This window comes from Augochlora pura, chromosome 4 (assembly GCF_028453695.1).
Source record: "Augochlora pura isolate Apur16 chromosome 4, APUR_v2.2.1, whole genome shotgun sequence".
Taxonomy (NCBI): domain Eukaryota; kingdom Metazoa; phylum Arthropoda; class Insecta; order Hymenoptera; family Halictidae; genus Augochlora; species Augochlora pura.
This window is the reverse complement of record NC_135775.1, coordinates 26,292,935-26,315,056: the sequence shown is the minus strand read 5'-3', so window position 1 is coordinate 26,315,056 and position 22,122 is coordinate 26,292,935. Positions and strand designations below refer to the sequence as shown.

Below are 22,122 nucleotides of genomic sequence, written 5' to 3'. Positions count from 1 at the left end.
AAGTTTATTCGTCCGTTCGGCGCAATTGAGGCTACGCGAAATTCTTTGGAAGACCGTTTTCTAATTACCAGGGGCAGCTGGAAGAGAGCCACTGCTGACTAAGTAGGTCCGACTTACATGGACTTTTCGCATTACGCTCGATATGGAGACTCTCGGAGACTGCACCATTTCCCTCGATGATTCATTAAGCCGGCAGGATTCTCGACCGCGAGCGGTAATATCGACACGCTTCGGGGATAAATCATTTCTTTGCGAAGACGAAGACTTTGCGCTCGTTTCGAAGAATTGTCAACCCCTTTGCTCTACGATTTCTTTCAAAGATACATTCTCTGTACTACTCCAACTTTCATTTCTATTGGGCTGGCAACTAAGTGATTACGGATTTTGTTAACAGATGGTCTCAGCACATTCTTTTGTTTTGCCAGCGTGTTCAAAGTAATAAAGTAATTAACTTCGAAGTAATACAATAAAATATGTCCAAAGTACACGCCCTGTTCTTCCATTTTTAATTGGGATAAAAACAAAACTAGAGCACTGATCGATATAATTTTTTTACTAAATTAAAGGTAGAAGTCCAAACAATAAGAACAAAATTATAGGTTAGATGCTTCGACTACTTTAACAAAACAAAAGAAAGTGTAAAGTCCATCTATCGACAAAATCCGCAATCACTTAGTTGCCAACCCAATAGATTTAGGCAACGGAATAACCAAATTCCCTTTCGATTTAACCTCTTAGACACGGCTGGATTTTGCGCGAATAAAGTTTTTCATAATTAAATTCATCATCTCTCTGAATATACATACTTTTCGTAGAGCTAGATACACAGTATTAATTACATATATTCTAAACTTAGTGTATTCTACATACTCACGTTCACTTTAATCGTTTACTTTAATAATTAAAAGAACAATTGAGTAAAGCACGAAACATTCGCGCGTCGTGCCTAAGAGGTTAAAAGACACTAATAACATTCGCATTTAGCAGACTATGTATAGAATCTTCAACGCGAGTCCGACAAGTGTCGCAGTTCAAGGGGTTAATATAGACAGAAGAAGACTTTCGAACTCGGTGATCTTAAAATCGACGGAGTCTAGGGGCGCGGGAGAGTAGAAAAGAATCCGATGGAAGATTGATAGTCTGGAAGAATGAAGTTGGTGAACCAAAGAGAGAAACAGGTTGCTCGAGATGGTGGAATTTTAGAGTGAACAAGGCGAGGCAGAGGATAGAAGTCCTGTGATTCGAGAGCAGGAAAGGCATCGGAGGGGAAATTGATAGATCGTGCTCGCTCGAGGAAAAGTCTTGAAGAGTGAAGACGATGGAAGAGTGAACGTTGGTGCCGAGGTGGTGAACCGAACTGAAGAAACGAAGAAAGAAAGAAAGAAAGAATGAAAGAAAGAGAGAACAAAAAAAAAGAAAGAAAGGAAAGAAAGAAAAGATCGGACGAACCGAACCGAACGAAAGTGTGTCGTCTGTCCTGGCACGTATTTCCTTTTCTATGTTCAGAGGGGGGCATAGTTGTTCGGGCTCGAACGCTCAAGAACTTGAGGAGAGCTCGCCGCGCGTAGGCCCCGTAGGTGGGGGCAGCGACATAAGTACGAGACGGCCTTAAGAAAAGCCTTCATTCTGATAGCAGATCGCGATTCACGGAGTCGGTGAACTCGTAAAACGTCGGCCGTGTGTTCAAAGTAGCCGAATCGCGATCGGAGGGCCGGTCGACCCGCGTCGCCATTCATCATCGAGAAGATATCATTTTCACATTTCGGACCGGATGAACGGTACACCGGGGACGCGTTGATCGCCTGGTGGGATATTATACTACGGGCTGCGATCGGACCAGGGGTCTCGAATCCTCGCCTCTCGTAAACCGGCAGGGACGACACCGCCTCCGTGGATCCTGCGGAACGTGTGACGACCGACCAGGTGGGTACACGGGGCCAGCGCGTGCAAACTTTGCGCTTTGCAATCGCTCCGCGGCCGCGAATTCGCGAAACGCTCCAAGGACTCTCGCGCCTCGCGCTGTTTGCTCATTTACGTAAGCCGAAGGCCGACCGTTTGTTAGCAGGACATTGTTGGCTCGTTTGTTGAATCCCGGGGGGTGTGAAACTTCGTGAGAAACTTCGCGCCGACGTGTTACCGGGATGCCTACGGCAATTTTATTTCACGGCCCGCGAACGTCAACCTTTGCGAGGGCTAACTCCTCCGTAGTCAGAGGAACGCGTCTAAATTCGAAAGTGAAAATTCGATAACAATTTAGCCTGCTCCGGTAAATCGCGATATAAGTTATTTCCAAATCTGATCGTAAAATAATGTCGACCGTGTATAATCGATACCACGTACGTGGCAGTCGACCTATTAAATCGTGTTTCAGCCAAGAAAATCCTTCGTAACTCAGCCTATAATCGCGTTTTCCGCTCCGTCAAAGATAATAAAAATTTCCACGATCTTTACGACGAATAATAATTTCCACGATCTTTTTACGACGAATAAAAATCATCCGCCAACTCTGTCGCATAATCCACACGAGAACTACTCGCGTTGCCCGGTGTCTAACAGGACCCAGGGTCAACAGTCCGCTATCAGCGACGTCTCGAAAGCGCATTGTGTTCGACGATCGTAAAAGCTCGGAACAAATCACGCTCGTTAAGTACATTATTCCCGTGATAAACAAGGAGCTCGCGGCCGCCGGGTTCCCACCTAATTTTCAATTATCCGGTAGGCAGCCGGCGCGCCAGCACGCTTTGTAATTTCGTGTCGTAAACAATGTAACGCGACGTCTGGTCCCGCGACCCGCGGTTATTTCCACCGGTCCCGGTATTAATCGAAAACTCAAGGGGGAGGGCAACACCGTACAATTACAAGCGACGCGCGGGCTTTTTACCACGATCGTTATCCGTTCCGTTAACGTTAACGTTTCCGCGATTATCCATCGGATGCCGATGCACGCGCGTTCACTCGCACAGCTCAATCTACATTCCGGCGGGGCTGACAGTCCTGTTTCGCGCCGCGATCGAGATCGCGTTGTTCGCCGACGATTCTACCGTTGGACAACGACGACTTCCTCGTTGCGGGGAGGACTTTATACATATTTTCCGTATATCTATGTACAGTATTAATTACATATATTCTTTTTTCAATTTTATATTCCATTTCTCTTACACACACACACTCTCACCTTAATCGTTTAATTTAACAGTTAATAAAACAATTGATTAAAACACGAAACCCTCATGAAAGCCACTACAGTGGCGCGTCGCGCTTAAGAGGTTAAGTGTACACAATATGTACAGACTTCGTATTTTATAAAATTCTATTCCTGGCAACGATTCCTTTCGATAACAACGAACGAAAAATCTTCGCACGTTTAATCGATGTTTCATCGCGTTACATAAATCGGTAAGTCGAAATCCGCGGTCGATTCGCAACGATATCCGCGTAAAAAGAAGTTCAGCGGCGATCCGCGCGATTCCAGTTACTTCTCTAATTACCTTCGTTTTTGCGGAATCGTTCCGAAAGAATTATCATAATCCGATTGTATCGAGACACGATTGTATGGGAAACGTTGTATCGCGACGAGGAGCAATTAAACAAGCGATAAGGATCGTTTCCTGGCGAAGCCGTACTTGGAGGGCCCCCGTTCTTTTTTCGAGTCGGCGTCGTACACACACACACGCGCGCGGACATTTTTGCCCTGGAAACCCAGTGATCTTTATTCCCTCCCCGCAGATACTATCTGATTCCGTGGAATTTCGTGAACGTTGTCCGAGGGGGGGCTCGCCGCGATAACAGGCCCCGAGTAACAGTTCTAAAATCGTGAGCGGTCCGGTAACGCTGGTTCGACGCGGCGTTACACGTTTTACACGCGCGCGCGGCGGTGTCCCGTGCGTTTCGTGGAATATCGGCCTCGTGGAATGTACATGTTGCATGCCGCAGTCTCTCTCTCTCTCTCTCTCTCTCTCTCTGCTACCGGTGAAATTACTCTCGATGTCTCTCGCCGGTCGGCGAAGTTAGTATTTCGAGTTTTATTCGATGTTGAACGCGCGCGACGCCGTGTCGTTCGGCTATTTAACTACTGGGCAATGGCGAATCTTTGCGCCGATTCCGGTTCTCGGGTTGGTAATTTACCGTGCCCGAGAAATCGAACGACTGCTCCGCCACTATCGTAAACGTTACCGCTGGTCGAGGGAAGCATCAATTTGTATTCAATCGCGGAAGATCGGTCGGGTGGCTGAGAATGTAGACATTTTCGAATTTATTCGTATGTACAGATCGAAATCGAATTAACGCGCGCGGAGCTGCTGGCGATCGAGATAACGCGACGATATTAAGATAACAGCGGGGACGGCGCTGTTACCAGCGTTTTCGCGCAGTAGAAACGCTCTGCCTATGAACGGACACGCCTCCCTGGGTTATATGCTATATGTATATGTACCTGTTGAAGAAACTTATCAGAGATTCTACGTATAACAACGGACTGTGGTAACGCGAGATAATCTTAATTGCAAGAGTTCCAGCTTAAACTTTTCAACTTTCGAATCAACCACCGAAAAGCGATTTTCGACACACCGTGTTTGGTATGTGGAACGGAGACCGGCTTATCAAGGAAATAAATCGCTGGTTCGGTACGATTATACAAACAAACGGTGAAAAGTCTTCTTTTATTCAATTTTCCGGTATCGAGACGAAACATCTGTGTGTAACTCATTTTTATTGCTACCGTCTCATTTTTTTAATCGAGAGCGATCTGAAGGCAATCGTAAAGCAATCGTATACGTGAGAAACCATTTGTATTATTCCAAGCTTGTACGAGGATGTATAGAAACGTCTTCTATTCTTACAACGATGAATTACTTTGGTTAATTTTCACGCGCGGTGATTCTTTATTGCAACGTATATTTGGACAAGCGACTCTAAACGCCGTCGACGTGTTAATTCTGTAAAACACGGTGTCGCTAACGAAGTCGCAGTTAACGCCTGGAAATCAGCTATAAATACCTAAATAAATAGCGGGAGCAATGACGGGAAGCTATTGGGTTGGCAACTAAGTAATTGCGGATTCAATAAAAAATATACGTTCATTCGATTAGACTAATGAATTTTTGATGCTGCCATCTTCAAACTGTAATAAAAACGAAACTAAATAATTAATCGGCGCAATTTTCATAGTAAATTGAAGATGAAAGTCCAGACAGCGAGAAAACAATATAACTAAATTAATTATAACTAAGACTATTAACAAAATCCGCGATCGCTTAATTGCCAAGCCAATAAAACCGGAGGAGGCCCGGCTTGGTGGAACGGCACCGATCAACCGCCTTAAGAATGCGTTTTCGTGGCCGATCGCAGGGCCGATGCAACGGGCAACGGGCATCGCATCTGTAGCGGCCCGTTTTGCGCTACTTGCGCGTCACGGAAAGTGCTCTCGACTCTGGCATTAAGGACGTTGTTGTCTAAAGTTATCCGCCGGAGTCGGGGAAACCAGTTCGACGCGCCTCGAAACGCCGCGTTGAATCGACGGGTGTCCCGCGGTGAGGACGATAATAGGACGGGATTGCGGTCGCACGGATCTAGGAAGCCTGGCCGTAATTAACAACACGAAATTACCGGGGCCGCACTTTGTCCGCGGCCGTGGAACGATTGTATCGTGGCGCTGTGGCCACGATCGATTACACCGGCAAAAACCGTGCAAGATCGCTGAACGGTCGCTGAACGATCGGTGAACACGGCCTCCCGGTTCGCTCGGGAGAGAAGAGCTCCTCTCTCTTCATCTCTCTCTCTCTATTTCTGTAGCAGAAACCGAGCGATAAACAAACCGACGAAAATATCCAAGCCGTGTAATTTTCGCAATCACGTGGCACCGGGATACGTCGCGGTCTTCTAACTGGAATGGTCGCGCAAACACATCGAGTTCCTCGGGGCCCCGTTTCCACGGGCTTCTACGCGCGCCTCTACGCGCTCCTATGCGCTTTTAATGAAGCGGTAGCCGGCCGGTCCAGCCATCCGTATGCAAATCGTCGATCCCGGGATGCTCCGAGCTGCGGAAACATTAAAATCATCCTCTCGTTTTACGACGTTTTTCTTCTCGCGGGAGCCGATGCACGCCTAACTGGACTGCGCATCGCGTCCCAGCCTCATCGGACACCGACGATCCGGCGTGGCGGAGCGGTTGCGCAATCCGCGCCACAGATTTTTGACTTTCTCCTTCGATCACGGCGCGGCGAGGCGCGCGGACGCTCCTCGCGGCGCGAGCGAGTCGCGCGGGAGTTAGTTAGCGATTACCAGCGCGACACACCAAACGGTCCGACCATTTTTCCCGAATAGCTAATGAACCGGCTCTCTCTCTCTCTCTCTCTCTCTCTCTCTCTCTCTCTCTCTCTCTCTCTTTCTCTCTTTCTCTCTCCCTAATCGCATCCTCTCGCACCGTTCTCGCTGCAGAACTGCGGAACGCGCGGTCGCCTCGTCGCGTCGATACCGTTTTTCAGCGGCCGGCCTCTGGTTGAATAGCTCGTTTGCGCTCGGTAATTATATTCCCTTTTTGCCAAGCCACGAAGAGGCGGGGTCTAAACGATATGCGCGCGCAGCAGCCTGCGTGCGTCGAATTCCTCGGACTGTTTCGGTAAAACGGCCGATAACGCGCCGGCAATTTGTTGCCGATTAATATCGCGACGCACTCGTTACGGTAATTGGCAATTGCGATGCAGATCTCGCCCTCGGATCGAAAGTTTCTTGCCGCGCGCGTCGATTACGCGTCTCTCTTGCGTTTCTGCATCGGTGTGCGCGTTCGATGGTGTAATGGCTGGCTCGATGTACCGGTGCGATTACGAGATCTTCATCCGCGGCGTTATTAATCGCGCGTCGCGAGCATTTTTGTTCTTGCGAGTCTCCCCGAGTGGTTTCTTTTTTTGCGGACGCGATAGGAGGCCGGTATGGAAACCCGGTGCACCGGTCCGCGGAATTAAAAATCTTGATTAAGCAAATCCGTCGAGAGATAATGTCGGCTAATTTCGCAGGGGGCGAGGCTATTTCGGCGACCGTGGAGCGAGAGAAACCGCGCAGGCGCGTTGATGCAAGCAGAGGTGTACGTCGTTCGCGTATGCGCTCGTTCTCGCGCAGAGTCTGCTACGGCGGTGAACGAGAAGAGGAGGAGGAGGAGGAGGAGGGGGCGCGGAGGTGGAGGAAACGAGCAGCACGTAACACGGTGGTCGGTTCATCGAGACGCGTCGATTATCGTACACGGTAGCGCCGTTTATAATCTACCCCGGCTAATTGAAATGTAAGAGGGCTCCCGGCTGGTTACCGCTTCCTTGGTCATACGCCAGTTCGCGGTCTCGTTTCACCCCTATAACGTGCCTCGGGGACCACGTTGCCCGTTCGAATATCTTTTCCTTCTCGCAGGAAATCGAGAAAAAGCCGCGCGCGCGAGCGTGGTTCGATGGGATGTCCGAGGAATATCGATGGCTCGATGCGAGGATCGGTTGCCTCGTGCAGTTTATCTGTTTCACGAGGAGAGAGAGACTCGGGCCCGTATGCGGGACGACAGTATAACGGTCCCATTTACATTGAACCCGGCGCAAGGATTAATGACTAATTGAAAACCCGTGTAAACCAGTACCAGGCTGGCTCCTGTGCGCCACTCGGAACACGCCGGGAATTTTTGGAGAGCTCTCGCGCGGCAAGCCACGCGGCGACGTTGCTCCAATTTTAGTTCTCGGCGCGGTAATTAATGGAAAACAACCTAGAAAAGATTTCACGATTTTTAAAGTTACCATTCGGAAGCATAGAAACGCTTTACGAAGTCGCTCCTATTTTTTACTGATCGACAAACATTTTTAGGAGCCTCTTGGAACTGAGGAAACGCGTGTTTTAGAAGCACTCCCGGAAGGAACGCGGAAAAATATTTCAAAGTCGACCGTCCAGGTGAAAAAGCCGCGGCCAGCGAGATTTTACCGTGCGACGCCAACTCGAGAGACCGAGAGGATCGTTTAAAGGCAATAGAACCGAGAGGATTCCGAGAGCGACCGTGACTAAAGATCGCTCACTTCCTCGAAGAATAATACATACGGCTGATCGAATCGTCTGCCGGGAGATCTATATAAGGCCCAAGCTGCTGAATCATTTATTTGCGAGTCCTCCGTCGATCACCGGTGTGCCTCGAGTGGATCGAGGCGATAGATGCTATCGCGGCGATGTCTCAATTTTCAGCTATACAGGAAACCGTACGGAGAAAAAAGCAGGATCTCTTTTCAGAGGATCGAGAACGAGGAAGAAGAAGAAGAAGAAGACGGGAGAAGAAGGAGAAGGAGGAAGAAGTAGCTCGAAAGCAAATCGATGGTATATATGGTGGAGATTGTTCGGCATGGATCGAAGAGATCCTATGGGACGATCACGATCTTTATCACCGCTACTAATTGGTATTCCGATACCGGTTGCGACGGCGAACGTTATTCGAGCAGCGAGCACGGCATGGGAAAATCGCGAAGAATTTGTTTGGTTCGCTAGGCAATCGTCACCTACCGAGCATACCATATCTCTAAGCAACAAAACTAACTGTTGTTTTCTATTCGACAACGGGCGACAATACATTCGATCCACGAAAATTCTTGACACGTTCGACAGTTTATTCTTGCCAGCCAGTCGACTACCAAGCTTCCAGCCACGAGCACGTCCGCCACCGTATCGAATCGATCGGTTTGATAGTTCTTCTCATTCGTTGAAATTCGATTTATTTTTACGCGCCAGCTCGATGGATATCGCATCGTATCTGCTGTTTAATTTTCTTGCGAATAAAACCTCGAAAGGGAGCACTACGATTACAATTTTATTTGCACCGCGTTTCGCGCGCAAGAACAAGAACGAGGGAGATAAAATAGTTAACCGATTGGAAGAATTTAATAATGCTTGACATCAGCGTCTTGGGTTACATTCGGAAAATCTTAACGCCGCGTAAAGATTGGCTGTCTAGAAATAGATGTAGACCAATTTCTACGAGTATAATCCAAGACATCCGCTACGACTACAGATTATAAAACCGAAGGAGAAACTGTTTCTCGCACGGAGAATTCCGCTAAAAATGGCACGAGGAATTCGTAGTGAAGTAGGATCAAATTTTTAATGGACACCGGGCGTTTTAAGATAACTATTGGTCCAGAGGGGGGAGCAACGCGGAGAGCTAAAATTGATAAGTCGACCGGTTTACGTGCCTGTGGACGCGTCTTCGCGCTAACTCGGCGATTTGAACGCGCGGCTAGGCGACGACGACCACGCTATCGAATACTATCGAATACTCGGCGGCGCGTCGCGGACGAAACTCTGAAAAATTCGAAAGCGGTCTCTTCCGATCGAACAAGCTCGGTAATAGCAGGGAGAGAGAACTCATTTCTATTTGCGGTGTCGATCGTCCGTGAGACGCCTGTCGATTCCAGAGTCGCATAACAAGGGCGAGACGACGGTATTCGCACGGCCGCTGAACAGACGCGACGCTTCCGACCGGTTTTCGGATTTCACTTCCCAGCGATACCGAATACAAATCGCGGGCAACTCGAGTAAATAGCGGCGCGTCGACGCGCGCGCGGACGGGGGAAGCTAGGAGGAAGCGATCCGCGGGATTCGTGAATTATCCTGCGCAACCTCTGGAAAACGAGAAGCCGCCGGGTGAATCAGGGAACGACCGCTTCGATGCTTAGGCAACGAGAAAACACCGGGCAGCGAGCGAAGAAAATCGATCCGCGAAAAATTCCCGGGGAACTGCATCGCGAGGAAATTCCGATAATCTCGCTGCCAGGGAAATTGCATGTATTGTGGTTCGCCGAGCCCTCTCGGTTTCAACGAAGGAAGCTCGGTTTAATTTAACTCCAGGATAGTTTTCCTGACCCTCGCTATTTCTTTTTATTTTCTTTTTACCCTCGCTATTTATTTATCTCTGTAAATTCACTGGTGCCTCGACTCGCAATTCGTCTCACCACAAAGACGAAAAGCAGCGATAAAACGGCGGGCGTAGCAACGCAGACGGTGCGCGAGAAACCTGGAAACTCTGTTTCTAAACACTCGAATTCAGGTTAATCGGCGTCTCCGTTTCTGCCCGTTCGTTTCCGCACGATTCGCGGCTGTACCGTTGCTCCTCGACAGTGGCAAGACCGATGCAACTTTTGAAAAAAAAGGCCGCCGGATTTTTGCGTGAACCCTAACGGTACGCGCGTTCGACAGGCCTGTTTCGCCCGTGCAAACGAAAGAAGGCGGTCTTAATACGCTCGACAAAAGCCGCTCTAATCGTCCCGAATTTGCGTATCTAATCGCGGCGTACCGCCCGAGCAACACGGCCGTTCCCGATCCCAGAGAGCCGGATGGCCGTTTCTTGCTGGAACCACTTTATTTCCATGAAATCTCGCCTTAATCGCGTCGTTAGACACGACAGTTTTTCTCCGGGCCCCGCAGCTCGGTGCACACACCCGGGCATCGGCGTCGCGGTCGTCGCGATCCGGTCTTCCCATTCTTGCGGACTCATCGCGTCCGCGGAGCTCGTCGTTTCGCCGTTAGAAATCGACCCTGTTTAATCGGCGAGCACCCGCGGTCTTTTTCGCCGGATAATCGACGCAACGAGTACGGCCGACTGCGTTCGCGAATTTCCCGCATCGATGGCTTTCACCGTCGATTCGATAGCACGGTGTGCGTGTCCGTCAGCATCGCGAAGCTCCTCTATGATCCGCTCGATCGGTTTACTCTCGTGCGTCAAGGCCGCAGATTTGTCGAAGATACCTCTACGGATTCGAGAAACCCGACGGTTCGCTTTCTAGCACCGGGCTTCTTCGATTTTCTAATTAGTCGAATTAACATCCGGCAGATCGACTTTCTAATGGAACTGGAATCCCGCGGTGACCCTGTGGAATTCGACGCCCTAGATGACCAGGGCAAACGTAATTAGTCGTACAGCTAATTGAGCCGTTTATTTTGACAGTGGCCTAACTCCATTTATCTTCGAATCGAGATGTTTAAGGGTTTGCGTTTCAATGAATTTAAAAGTACACGTATAGGATACTAATGAGTTTAATAGTTTCTATTAAAATAGTGGCAATTATTAAATGAATAACTATGGTCTACCTTCTTATTCTAAGAAGAATGGAGTTAGGTCACTTTCAAAATAAACGGCTCAATTATGCAGTCGAGCCGTGGTTCATCATGGAAAGTATTAGCTGATGAACATGTCGGAGGCGTGAATTATTATATGAAATTGATGGGAAATAAAAACAATGCAAATCCATCTGTTAGGGAGCGCTTGACGAGGTAGCCGTCATAGAGCGATCAGGCCCGGAGACTCGACGTGTTATTACGTCAAAGATGCGGTCGATACTCGTTACCGTTTCTTGGCTTCTTACGGTACCTTTGTTCGCTACCGAAACGAGACAATGATGGGCGTTTCGTTAATGATACCCTACACTCCACGTAATTCCGCGATCATCGATCTTCTAATTCGAGGCAGCTCGGCATCTCTCTGGGTCATAGATCCATCGATCGACACGGCCGAAACATCCACCGACCTTACGTTCTGCAATTAACCTCTTGGCTTTGAGTATAGTCCAGCTGAAATGTTACAATTTATGTATTTTTGTTACAATTATTTTTATATTATTTTTATTAAGCTGTAAAATTGCCGTTTCAATTCACATTGAAATCCCAAAAATCTCGCGACACATTTGTTAAATTCGAGATCTTATTGTCAGCAATGAAAGTTGAAACCTCGCTGATATTTCCACGCCAGGTGCGCGAACAAGTCTCGATCAGTGTCACGCACGAAACGCGTTGAAGACGGAACTAGCCGCGGTGAATTCTGTTCGACTCGGATTAATGGGAACTGTGGTCACCGAACAATCAAATTCGCGCGGTTCCCGCTAAACTTTCTTCCGGAGGGAGATATCTCTCTCTCTAACGGGCACGGTTTTTGCGGAGAAAGACGGTTCTCAAGACCGACGAAAAGAAACGGTCGCGGAATACAGTTAGGGAATCGCGCCGAATCCTTCTAATCCGGGATCCAGCCGCCGCAGGTAGTATAATAATAACGACCGGAAGAGGCGATCGCACGTAGTTAGAGAACACCTTGGCCAGAACGATTGGGATCGCTCGAGAACCCAGCTGCAGTCCGTATCCGACCTTCGTGACTGCCGGTGCAATTATGAGAAAGTCCATCGTACTCGTTCCCGACAGCCACGCGCGACCTTCGATGCCGTTCAAATTGTCGTTACTTAACCTCTTAGACACGGCTACATTCTGCAAGAATAAATCAAATTTGTCACGATTAAACTACCATTTTTCTTGATATATATATTTTTGATATATTGATGTATTGTATATTCATTTTATAGTGTATTGTAGATATACACGTTCACTATAATCGTTTACTTCAGTAACTAATAATACAATTGAGTAAATCACGAAACATCAGCGAAACTATAATGGGGCGTCGTGCCTAAGAGGTTAAATTAGTACTCTGCGCGCCCGCGACGCCTTCGCAGTTTCGTTCGCGTTTCTCGCTGCGCCAACGTTCGTCGCGTGTTTGCTAATTACCGCGTTTTTCGAAATTCCGCAAATTTCTCCGACGACCGCAAAAGCTGTCAATGAGATCGCTCCGCGTTCCGAGAAAACGACGACGAGGCGTCCAACCTCGGATACCAAGCTCGAATTACTAATGATACCGAACCACCACGCTGGACTGAAAAGTGCATACGCCTTTTTAAAAACGTTCCGGCAGCTTCCTCGATATAATGCGAATCGTTTATCCGGCTGCATGATTTCGCAAATTGCAGCGAGTTGCCTACAAAGTTGCCCTTTTAGTCGGCTTTTACATGACAGGCAGGGATTACCATGGGCGTGTACCGTGCCGAGCCTCTACTACGACGTTTTACTATTATTAATATTAATAAAATTATTGGGGCGAACCGGCGCCGCAGAAGAACTATGCAGAAAATGCGAAATGAAATTTCCTTATAGAACAATCCATATTCGAGATAATGAACTCGCAGCGTCGAACAGCAAACAGGTCATTTAATGGGAGTAACTGGACTTGATTGAGGCGTTCGCCCATTGCGAGACCGTTTCTGCTCGCCGTGGTATCGGAATGCCCGGCAATCAGGAAATATGTATGGCTAGAAAATGAAGCGGTTCGCGATGACAACTCACTCCGGGAAGATTGGTGCTTTCTTTGGTGGTTTAATCCCTCGCCGTAATATTTTCTTCATGGTTGCAAGGACGAACACTTTTTTCTATTATAATAATTTCTTAGACGGAAAAGGAAAAATATTTATCCCGTTTGTCTGCGTTTACTTAAATGGTTAAATACCGATGACAAGAAGACAGAATTTTTAAAATTTAGAAACCTCCCCCCCCCCCCTTAACGATTCGAAATACTTGCCGTATCACCGCCGCGCGAAACGGCGCCTGCGAATTTTTATTGCGGCACGCATAAAATCAGCGTTTCATTAATCATTAACCGGCAAACAGGATAAAGACGTCGGGCCTGCCCGATTAAAAGCTCTCGTTCGCAGTCGCGAGGAAAAATTAATTGCCGGCTTATGTTCCGCGCGGTATATTCGTTGCGTAGCGTCGTAGAATTTAATTTTAATCGGTATGCAAGGAAATCGAAAAGACTAATCGCCGCGATAAATCAGAGCGCGGCTTTCGTCGCGGTGGACAAATTGCTTCGATTTCGCGAAACTTTCCAGGCGGCTCGTTCCGCGCGGCCGACCGAGCCGATAAGAAAACGTTCGGCGCGGGCGAGCGCGCGGAGGTATAGCCGCGCGGCAGGTCGTAAACAATTTTCCGAATCTCGTCTTGACAGTTGGAGCGGTGATTAAAGATAACCACGATTAAGATGCTTGTTCACCGGTCGTGTAATTCGATTCACGGGATCGCGAGTCGATACCGGTTCCGCGTGCTTCTAGCCCAGTAACCGCGCCGCTAATTCCGATTTATAATAGCTCTATCGTACGCTTACTGGACTCCTTTTTCCTCCGATCGTTTTTCTCGGCCGCTTATTAATTAGTCGTTCCGCCTGCTCTGTTCCCGATTGACCGATGACTCTCTCGCTCGGCGAGCTCTCGATTATAAACGGATACTCACGCGATGTCTCCCTCTCTCTCTCACTCACTCACTCACCCCTTCGCGCCTCCTCACTCCATCTTTCTCTCTCTCTCTCCCGCAATTACTCGGAGTTCGCCGTTTCGAGGAAATGATACCGCGTCTAATGGAATCCGCGGCTTTGTTTGCAACATGTGTTCGTATTTGCTCGAGCGATGAATGAATCAGAGTATGAAAAGCCTGAACGTTTCGATGCAGGCGTTCCGCGAATATTTGCGTTGTACGGTACAGAAGCGAGGGAGCCGCGGCACCGTAAAATTGGCTAATTAGAGATACACGAGCGAACATAGCCGCGGAATGATCGACCGCCTTCGCCTCGATCTCGTAACAGTCCCGACAGCCGCCGCGCGGCGTATCGTACGCGAGCCACAGATTGGTTAGGATCCCACCTGATTGCCGGGGTGGCCGCAGGAGAAAACACGCCTTTTCCCTTTTTCATCTCGCGCCCGCCCGCGGACGTAATAAAAGGCGCGGAGACGCCGCAGCGGCGGTGGCTCGAATTACACGGCCGTGTCGTTTATTCAAAATTATCCGGAACGATTATCTACCGTTACGAGGCGTCGATGTCTAATTAACGAGCTCCCAGCGCCGAGCGAAAATCCGTATTTGGCGTCGGATCAAAACCGAAATGGAGCGTAATCGTTCGCAGAACGATCCGCAACGAGTCGCTCGCAGAACGGAACCACAATTTGATGGATTCCGTCGAAAGACGATCGTTAAAGATGAAATATCTTGTTGCGTTTCGTCTTGGAAGGTTTTCGTTCTTTTACGGCCGTTTCCGCGTTCGTTTCGTTCGGTAATGAGCCAACGGTCGCGTAGCGGACAATGTCAAGGACCGGAGTTGAATATGGCATACGGTTCCCAGCGGAAGCGTTGCGTCAAAATCGATCGGGGAAACTGACAAACCGGGAAACGTTACGGTTTCCACTCCGACGATTTATATGCAATTAGCGGGATCGGCTATAACGTTGCAATTGCGGAGCGGAGATAAAGTCCGCTGCTAGAATGTCCGGCCGACACGGTTGCGAATAGACTGCCGATCGATTAACCGTGGGACGCTTAAAGTACTTGAAGGTTTAACGTCTGTTTAAGGGATCTTCATTTTGTATCCACTTATGAAGAAACAGTAAAAGTAGCCTTTTTCTCTATTCAAGGAATATTGAATCATACGAAAATACATGTTCAAACTCCCGTGAACATTTTCTGATCTTTCCTTAAACGTGCCATAACCTGTACATAACCTGACATTTTCTGATCTTTCCTTAAACTATGCGAACGTAAAATTTGTCGCGGGCAATTTGAAGAAGCGAAACGACCGTTCTCTTATTTTTGTTTTCGAGAACCGATTCACGAGAATGGACGTTTGCATCTAATTAGGAGAAATAGTCGGTATCATTACGAAAGAGAAATTAATTGGTCGGGTTTCTTAATCTGCGAACGAAAGAGATCTCTCGACCGTCCAGCCCCGTATAATCTACGCTCATTCGCCGACGATCGACTGCACCTGTTATTGGGAATCCTTGGGTACTTCTCGACGCAATTAACGTGGTCGTCTCATCAAGCTCCTAAGATACGTCCTCCCGGCGATTTTTCTGCGCGAGAGTTGTTACGTTGAAACGATAACGCAGCGGTGACTATGCTATTAGGAGCGATAGAAAAAGACGTATACCTCGCGATGAGCAATGCCAGGTCTCTAAGAGAAAATGCAAGCTTTGAAACGTAATTGTTCTTTTAAGGAAAAAATAAGAAGAGTTACGGTGGAACTGTTTTGTTTTAATTCCGACATAACCTGAAATAACTTGACATAACCTGACGAAGGACGCGAGACGTTCTAGAGACAACGATCTGTAGCACGAGTAGCAGATTTTCGAGAAGTAACAGGACACGGTCGAAGAATCTCGTAATTCCTAACTCTTCGTCGCCGGTCGTAAAAACTGACTCGCTCCGACAGAAGGATAAACGGTCGCTAGCCTAGGGGTTAAATCATTCGAGCACCTGGCGAACGTGGAAACGAACACTGCGCGGGAATGTATCTCGCTAGTACCCTTTGCAAACGGCGGAAGAGAAACGACCGCGCCGTCGCCCAAAAATCGGAGAGAGGGGCACGCGCGAACACGTTTTACGGACTCCTATCCAATTAAGCGTAATTACCGACAGGCAGAAGAGCGTCGCGGTGGCAGAAAACGGTATACCGGAAGAGACGATCCTAATGACACGTGACGAAGCATCGTTCCACGTGCCCCCCCATCGTCGAATCCTTATCCCAGATACGTCCCGATTCACCGGCTCGTCTTTCCTGTCACGATCCATGACACAGTGGGCTTCCTGACAAAGCTGTCGGGCGAAACAAGGCGGCGCGCTGCTGCTCGTTGCATATGCCGACGTTTTATTTCGGCAAAGTAACGGTGCAACCGGGGGTCTCGTTTCGCGGCGGCGCTGAAAAACGACCGAGAGAACCGGAGCAGGGCCCGAAAAGAGGCTAAGAGGACATTTTTAAGGAGCACCTTTTGACGAGGGACCGACGAGGCGACAGGTCGATGCGCGGTTCCCTCGGACATCAGTCCTGATGCGGTTCATCAACCCGTCCCCTTAATTCTCTGATGCAATTCTCTGATGCAATTTCCTGATGGAATTTCCTGATGGGATATTCCAACGAAAGATTCTCATGAAAGACTCCCGTATAAAAAAATTCCAATAAAATATTCCGACGGGACAGAATTTTGCCCTAAAATATTCCAACGAGACTAGCGATGTTCTAATCGACTTCCGCAGGATCTGGCGTGCACGTGTTTCGCGGAATTCACCATGGCGAAGACCTGATAGATCGATGAAACAGAAACGTGATGGGATAAGCTAGCCCCGACGACGCGTCTGTCGCCACATGCGGGTCATTTTCTCAGGATCATCCGTGTAGATGAATTTCGCTCTAGTTACCGATGAAAAATCGAGAAAAAGGACCGGTGATCGAATAAGTGGAAATAACTGGCCGTAACGTGTCAGAATTAAAAGGGATCGTCGCCGGACGAAGACCACGCGAGAGGAGCAAAAAACCCGTGGAAAGTAAACAGGACAATTACCATCGCTGACGAGGATTACCGCAAAGTGTGTACTTACAGGGTACAAAGTCTCTACAGTGTAATATCGCGAAGGAGAGAGAGGTTATGCGTCGCGTGCTAGAACAAGCCTGTCAGTCGGAGAGGAGGCGGTAGACGGCAGGCGCGGGACTGAAATAAGACCAGTGGCTGATAACGCAGGTACCTGCAGCCGGGGCGCTCACCGTCGGGCGAAAAGGCAGTCGGTTTACCTTACTGACAGCGGACAGACAAACTGGTAAAAGGAGGCTCGCGACGCTAATAACGGGTTATCGCGTAACAATCCTTCGGTATTTAATCGTAATGATGATGGGCCACGATTATCCCATGCATTACCCTCTTCAATTACACCCGCGAGAAGGCACCGAAGACCGCGTCGTGGGCTCGAGACGATCTCAGGGAACGAGAGAAGGGTTTCCATACCGGCCGGCCGTTTAATCGAGAGCCACGCTTTTAATTACTTCGATCCGAGTGTCGCGAAAGGCGAAAAAAAAGGAAACCGGTCGACGATCACCGCTGTCATCGCGGCGATCTATGGCCGGCAGCCTGTCAGATATTACCCGTTGATTACGGGGTTCGTTACCGATCAGGTTGCCCGCCGCCGCCGCCGTCGCAGAGAGGTTTTTGCGGCGATCGGAGGCGCCAGCTACACACGCTAGATTCGATCAGGCATTTGCATAGCGGCGAGAAGCGGCCTCGGGGCCACCCTCGAAGGAGGCGGTCCAATTAACGATCGGCCGGTACCATTAACGACACCTTGATAAAACCGAGGCATTCGCCCGTGTTACGAAATATCGCGCTCTCCTTCTGCTCCTCTCTCTTTCTCTCTCTCTCTCTCTCTCTCTCTCTCTCTCTCACTCTCTCTCTTTCCCCGCTCGACGCGGAACACCGGCGTTTCTTTTTCCCTCCCAGTGCCCGACCTTCTGCAAGGCCTTCCCCCGAGAAGTTCGCGGCTGGAATGCGTGACTCGACGATTTTATAACCCGCTTTCAATTACCATTCCTCGTGCTCTTGTTTCCCCGGGGAGGTTCGCGTACGCGTTCGCGCCGCGAGCACCAGAAGAAAACTCGACGCGCGGAATGCACGCGCCGCTCTCGCCGTCTAAATGCCGCGGCCACGGATCTCTCCCCCGACTTTGTCCTCGGTATCTATCCTGTCCGCTACTTCGAGAGCCTGCCTCCTCTCTCCCCCCCTCGAGGACCCCCGTGGTCCCCCTCGGGCGGCACCACGCGCGACAATCCTCCTTTTTCCTCGTTTTCGCTTATGCCGCCACCGGCAACGTGATTTATTCGATGTCGGGCCCCGCGGAGAATAGTCGCCGGAGGGCTCCGCGCGCGGCTTTACGTGCGGGGGGCGGGGACGCGGGGTGGCCTCAGGGGGGCACCGGCGGCAAGGGACAGCCGCCGTAGAGTCCTGAGAAAACGAGTTATCCTTAAGGACGTCCGGCCTCGATCGACGATAATTTGTTTTGGCTCGTTGCTCGCTGATACGCTCCTGTCTGCGCGACCCACCTGCTCTCTGCCGAGCAACTTTATTTGATTAACACTTTACCGTCGCCTCCCGTTTCGATACCGTCGATGCCGCGCGACTCCTCTCTTCGTTGAAGTCGAAGTTGACTTTTGGCTCGAGCGCAAACTCGCTCGACTGGGTCTTCGTTTCGTCACGGATAGGGATACGTCGGAAGTTAACGTCCAATCGCTGGAAAATTAGCATTTCGTCGATTTTAATCACTAGTGCGGAACCGGGCATCATCCATTTCAATTATCCCCCTGATTCTGCCACGTGGAGAGCACGTTCTTCATTCACAAAACCTGCAGGAATAAGAGAACTGCTAATTCGTTACGAGATTAAACGCGTCAAAACTAAAGACGATATAAAAATAAAAATCAGAGAAAATCAGAAAGTCATTTCCGAATTATTAAAATGGTGTAGAAAATCTTTATTTTGCCCAAAGAACGGCACTCCCTTAAATGCTGGACCTTCGAAAATATTCTGTAAAATTACCGCGGCCGTCTAAGTCATATTCCAGTGTAAATTTCGTGGTTCATGGAAACAGGATGTCGGTGGTTTAAATCCAAATACCGTGGGGTTCTTACGAGCGCCGTAGGCGGCCGTCGCATTAACGTAGCTCCCGCGCGCACGCTTCCAGTAATAAAGGCGGCTTAATTAGAAAGTAATGTCCTGCGAGGAAGATTATACGGCACCGTCGAGACCCGTGGTGGCAGGATGGAAAGCGCGAAAATAGCCGGCTACCGCTGATATTTCACGAGGCGCGGATCATTTGTCTCGCTGTTAATAACTTAATCTGAATGCCGGCGCCTGCGAAGGGTTCATAAGCGTCGTAAATACTCTTCTAAGCCGGCTTACAAGAGTTGCCTGGGTATCGCTGCCCGGCGAACAGTCGCGTAATCCAGCGATACCAATAATTCGTACATCTTCGCCGATTAACCGGTGCCGCGGGAATAAATTACGAGGCATCCTCTCGCGCGGAGAACCCGGCACGCATCCGGCGCGTATTTCATCCCTTACCGACGAGTCTATCGGAAAATTAATTCTGAATTCGAAATCAGGGATGGGATGATTTCCACGTCGCGCGATTTTATGGGTAACATTCTCGTTCCAAGTAATAGCCGGGGTCCACGTATAAATTTATAATGCTTTCAGTCGTGAGAAATCATTTTCAAGCTCGCCAAATATACTTGGACTTTTCCGTCAATTTCGCGTGACGAAAGCGTGCGATAATAAAATCACTTTAACAGCTAAAGCGAAGCGTTTCCCCTTTGAAATAATGGCAATTTTGACTCACGGCTTAGCGATCTTTTAACGACTCGCTGTCGGGGAATGGATAGAATCATCGTATATTTCGATAGTCATTGTAATGAAATGGGCAGGCAGGGGCCGACGCAATCAGAAAAGCTACAGAAGATGACTGGACCTTTTTTTTCAGTCACACCATGAGGACGTTGCTGGTTTTACTGGTGTCCGTCGCAGCGTCCAGCATGGCGGCACCCGTGCCCGAGCCAGGCGGACGAAACTTCTTGGCCAGGAGCAAGGACGAGGCCCCCGCGGAAGCCCAGATTGTCACCGGCAAGGACGCGACGAATCGGCCGGCAAAAAAGCAATCAGAGAAGACCGACGACGACGGCGGAACGAAAGATTCGAGGAGCTCGTTACAGTCGTCGGTCCTGAATAAAGCGGAGATCAGGCCCGACCCGAACCAGCCACAAAGGCGTCCGAGCGACGGCAGGGACAAAGTATCGAAGAACCGACGGCACAAGGCGATCTTCGTCAACTACCCGCTCGTGCCCCAGCTGCAGCAATTCCCTGGCGGGCCCTACGACGCCGATTACGCGAGAAACAGCTACAAGACCGACGAGACGGCGGCGGATGCCGAGGACAACAAAAGGTTCCAGGAGAGCAACGTCTTCTACATCCGACTGCCGCCCACGCCGTACATGTTCGTCCCGGGCTTGGGCTACATCTCGCAGCCGCCAAAGTACTCGACGTCGAACCTCCGACCCCAAATCCCTTATCACAAGCCGTCCAGGCCGAAGCCGGTCTACCCGAAACAGCCCGGCAACCCGTTCATCAAGCTGCCCATCGATTTCGTGAGCAACGGCAAGCCGACGTCCGTCTACCACTGGCAGAAGAAACAGAAGAAGCCGACCGACAGTCCGGTCACCAATCTGGACAGCTTATCGCCGGAGTTCGTGAGCAACGGGAAACCGACGTCCATCTACCAATGGCAGACGAACATGAAGCCGGCGAAGAGACCCGACGACCTGGTCAACAACCTGAACAAGGGCCCGTACATGTTCAACGGCAAGCCGACCAGCTTCTTCCTGCTGAAGCCGGACGGCACGACCTCCGCCCGCCAGCAGCTCCAGTATCCCGACTACCAGCAGGATAATTCGTACTATTGAGGCGGCCCACCCGGCCGCGGCTACCGAAACGTGCCACGGAGGCCGCAGATCCTAGGAATTTGTCGATTCGAAATCACCGGCTGCCGCGGAGACTACCCGATGGGCGTCCGCCGGCGCGCGGCGGAGACTCGGGCTCCCCCCACCCCCGTCGTCGAATCCGGGTTCGCCGCGAGGATCGGCGGGACGCGAAAGTGCTCGAATGTGCGGCAATCTTCTCGATAGAACTCGATAGAACTCGGTAAAACTCGATGGGACTCGAGCCGGGCGAGGAGGGGCTCTCGTCGACCCTGAACGATTAGGGTTTCTTCGAGAGTGGCCTTTAGCCCGGCCTACGCGTACACTCTGCGACGAGACGCAGGGGTCGAAAGATTGGCTGTTCGTGATCTTTGAGCGAGAATAGGGACGGCCGTGGAAGACAGGCTTGTTCGGAGTTTCTCGCGGAAGTGGACGCTGGCTTAGAGACGTTAACGAGAGATCGGGGGCGTGGTCTGCGGTCTCGATGCATTTTTATTGGAACTGTTGCACGCAGATTGTACAATTACGACGATTCGATGATAAACGATCCTTTACCCCAATTAAATTGTTTCCACAATGTGTATCAGCACCTTCACGATCGCGGCACGCTATTTTTCAATCGTAAAATTACGAACGCCTCGAAGCCGGTATATATTCGTCCCTCGTGGAGCAGAATACGAAGAGGCTAGAGTTCATTGGCACGCTGTTCCCAGCGCGCGTCAGTTAGCCGGAAGAAAAAGCGACGGCGTTGGTGCCAATGCATTTTTGACTCGCTGCACCGCGATCGATTATCGTGTAAGAGCGTCGATTACCACGGATGATCGGAGGAGGTTGGGCCGTCGGTTAGCCGACAGAGAAAAATTCGACGCGTACTATCGTTAGCATAATTAATCCTCCCTTAAACGGGCCGCTCGCGTTTCGGACCTTTTTCTCCCCACTCCCTCTCCCCCAGCCGAGGTCCGAACCGG

General features: G+C 49.8%; 1 protein-coding gene across 1 annotated transcript; it reads left to right on the top strand.

The window, feature by feature from the left end:
• The first annotated feature begins 1,650 nt into the window (after nt 1-1,650).
• LOC144468878 (uncharacterized) lies at nt 1,651-22,028 on the top strand. Its single transcript, XM_078178667.1, has 2 exons — nt 1,651-1,923; nt 20,164-22,028. The coding sequence occupies exon 2, from the start codon at nt 20,171-20,173 to the stop codon at nt 21,137-21,139; it is 969 nt and encodes a 322-aa protein (XP_078034793.1). The 5' UTR covers nt 1,651-1,923; nt 20,164-20,170; the 3' UTR covers nt 21,140-22,028.
• The last annotated feature ends 94 nt before the right edge of the window (nt 22,029-22,122 follow it).

What these genes read in the sequence shown, in the direction of transcription:
- LOC144468878 (XM_078178667.1), top strand. Translation starts at nt 20,171, where the DNA reads ATGAGGACGTTGCTGGTTTTACTGGTGTCCGTCGCAGCGTCCAGCATG.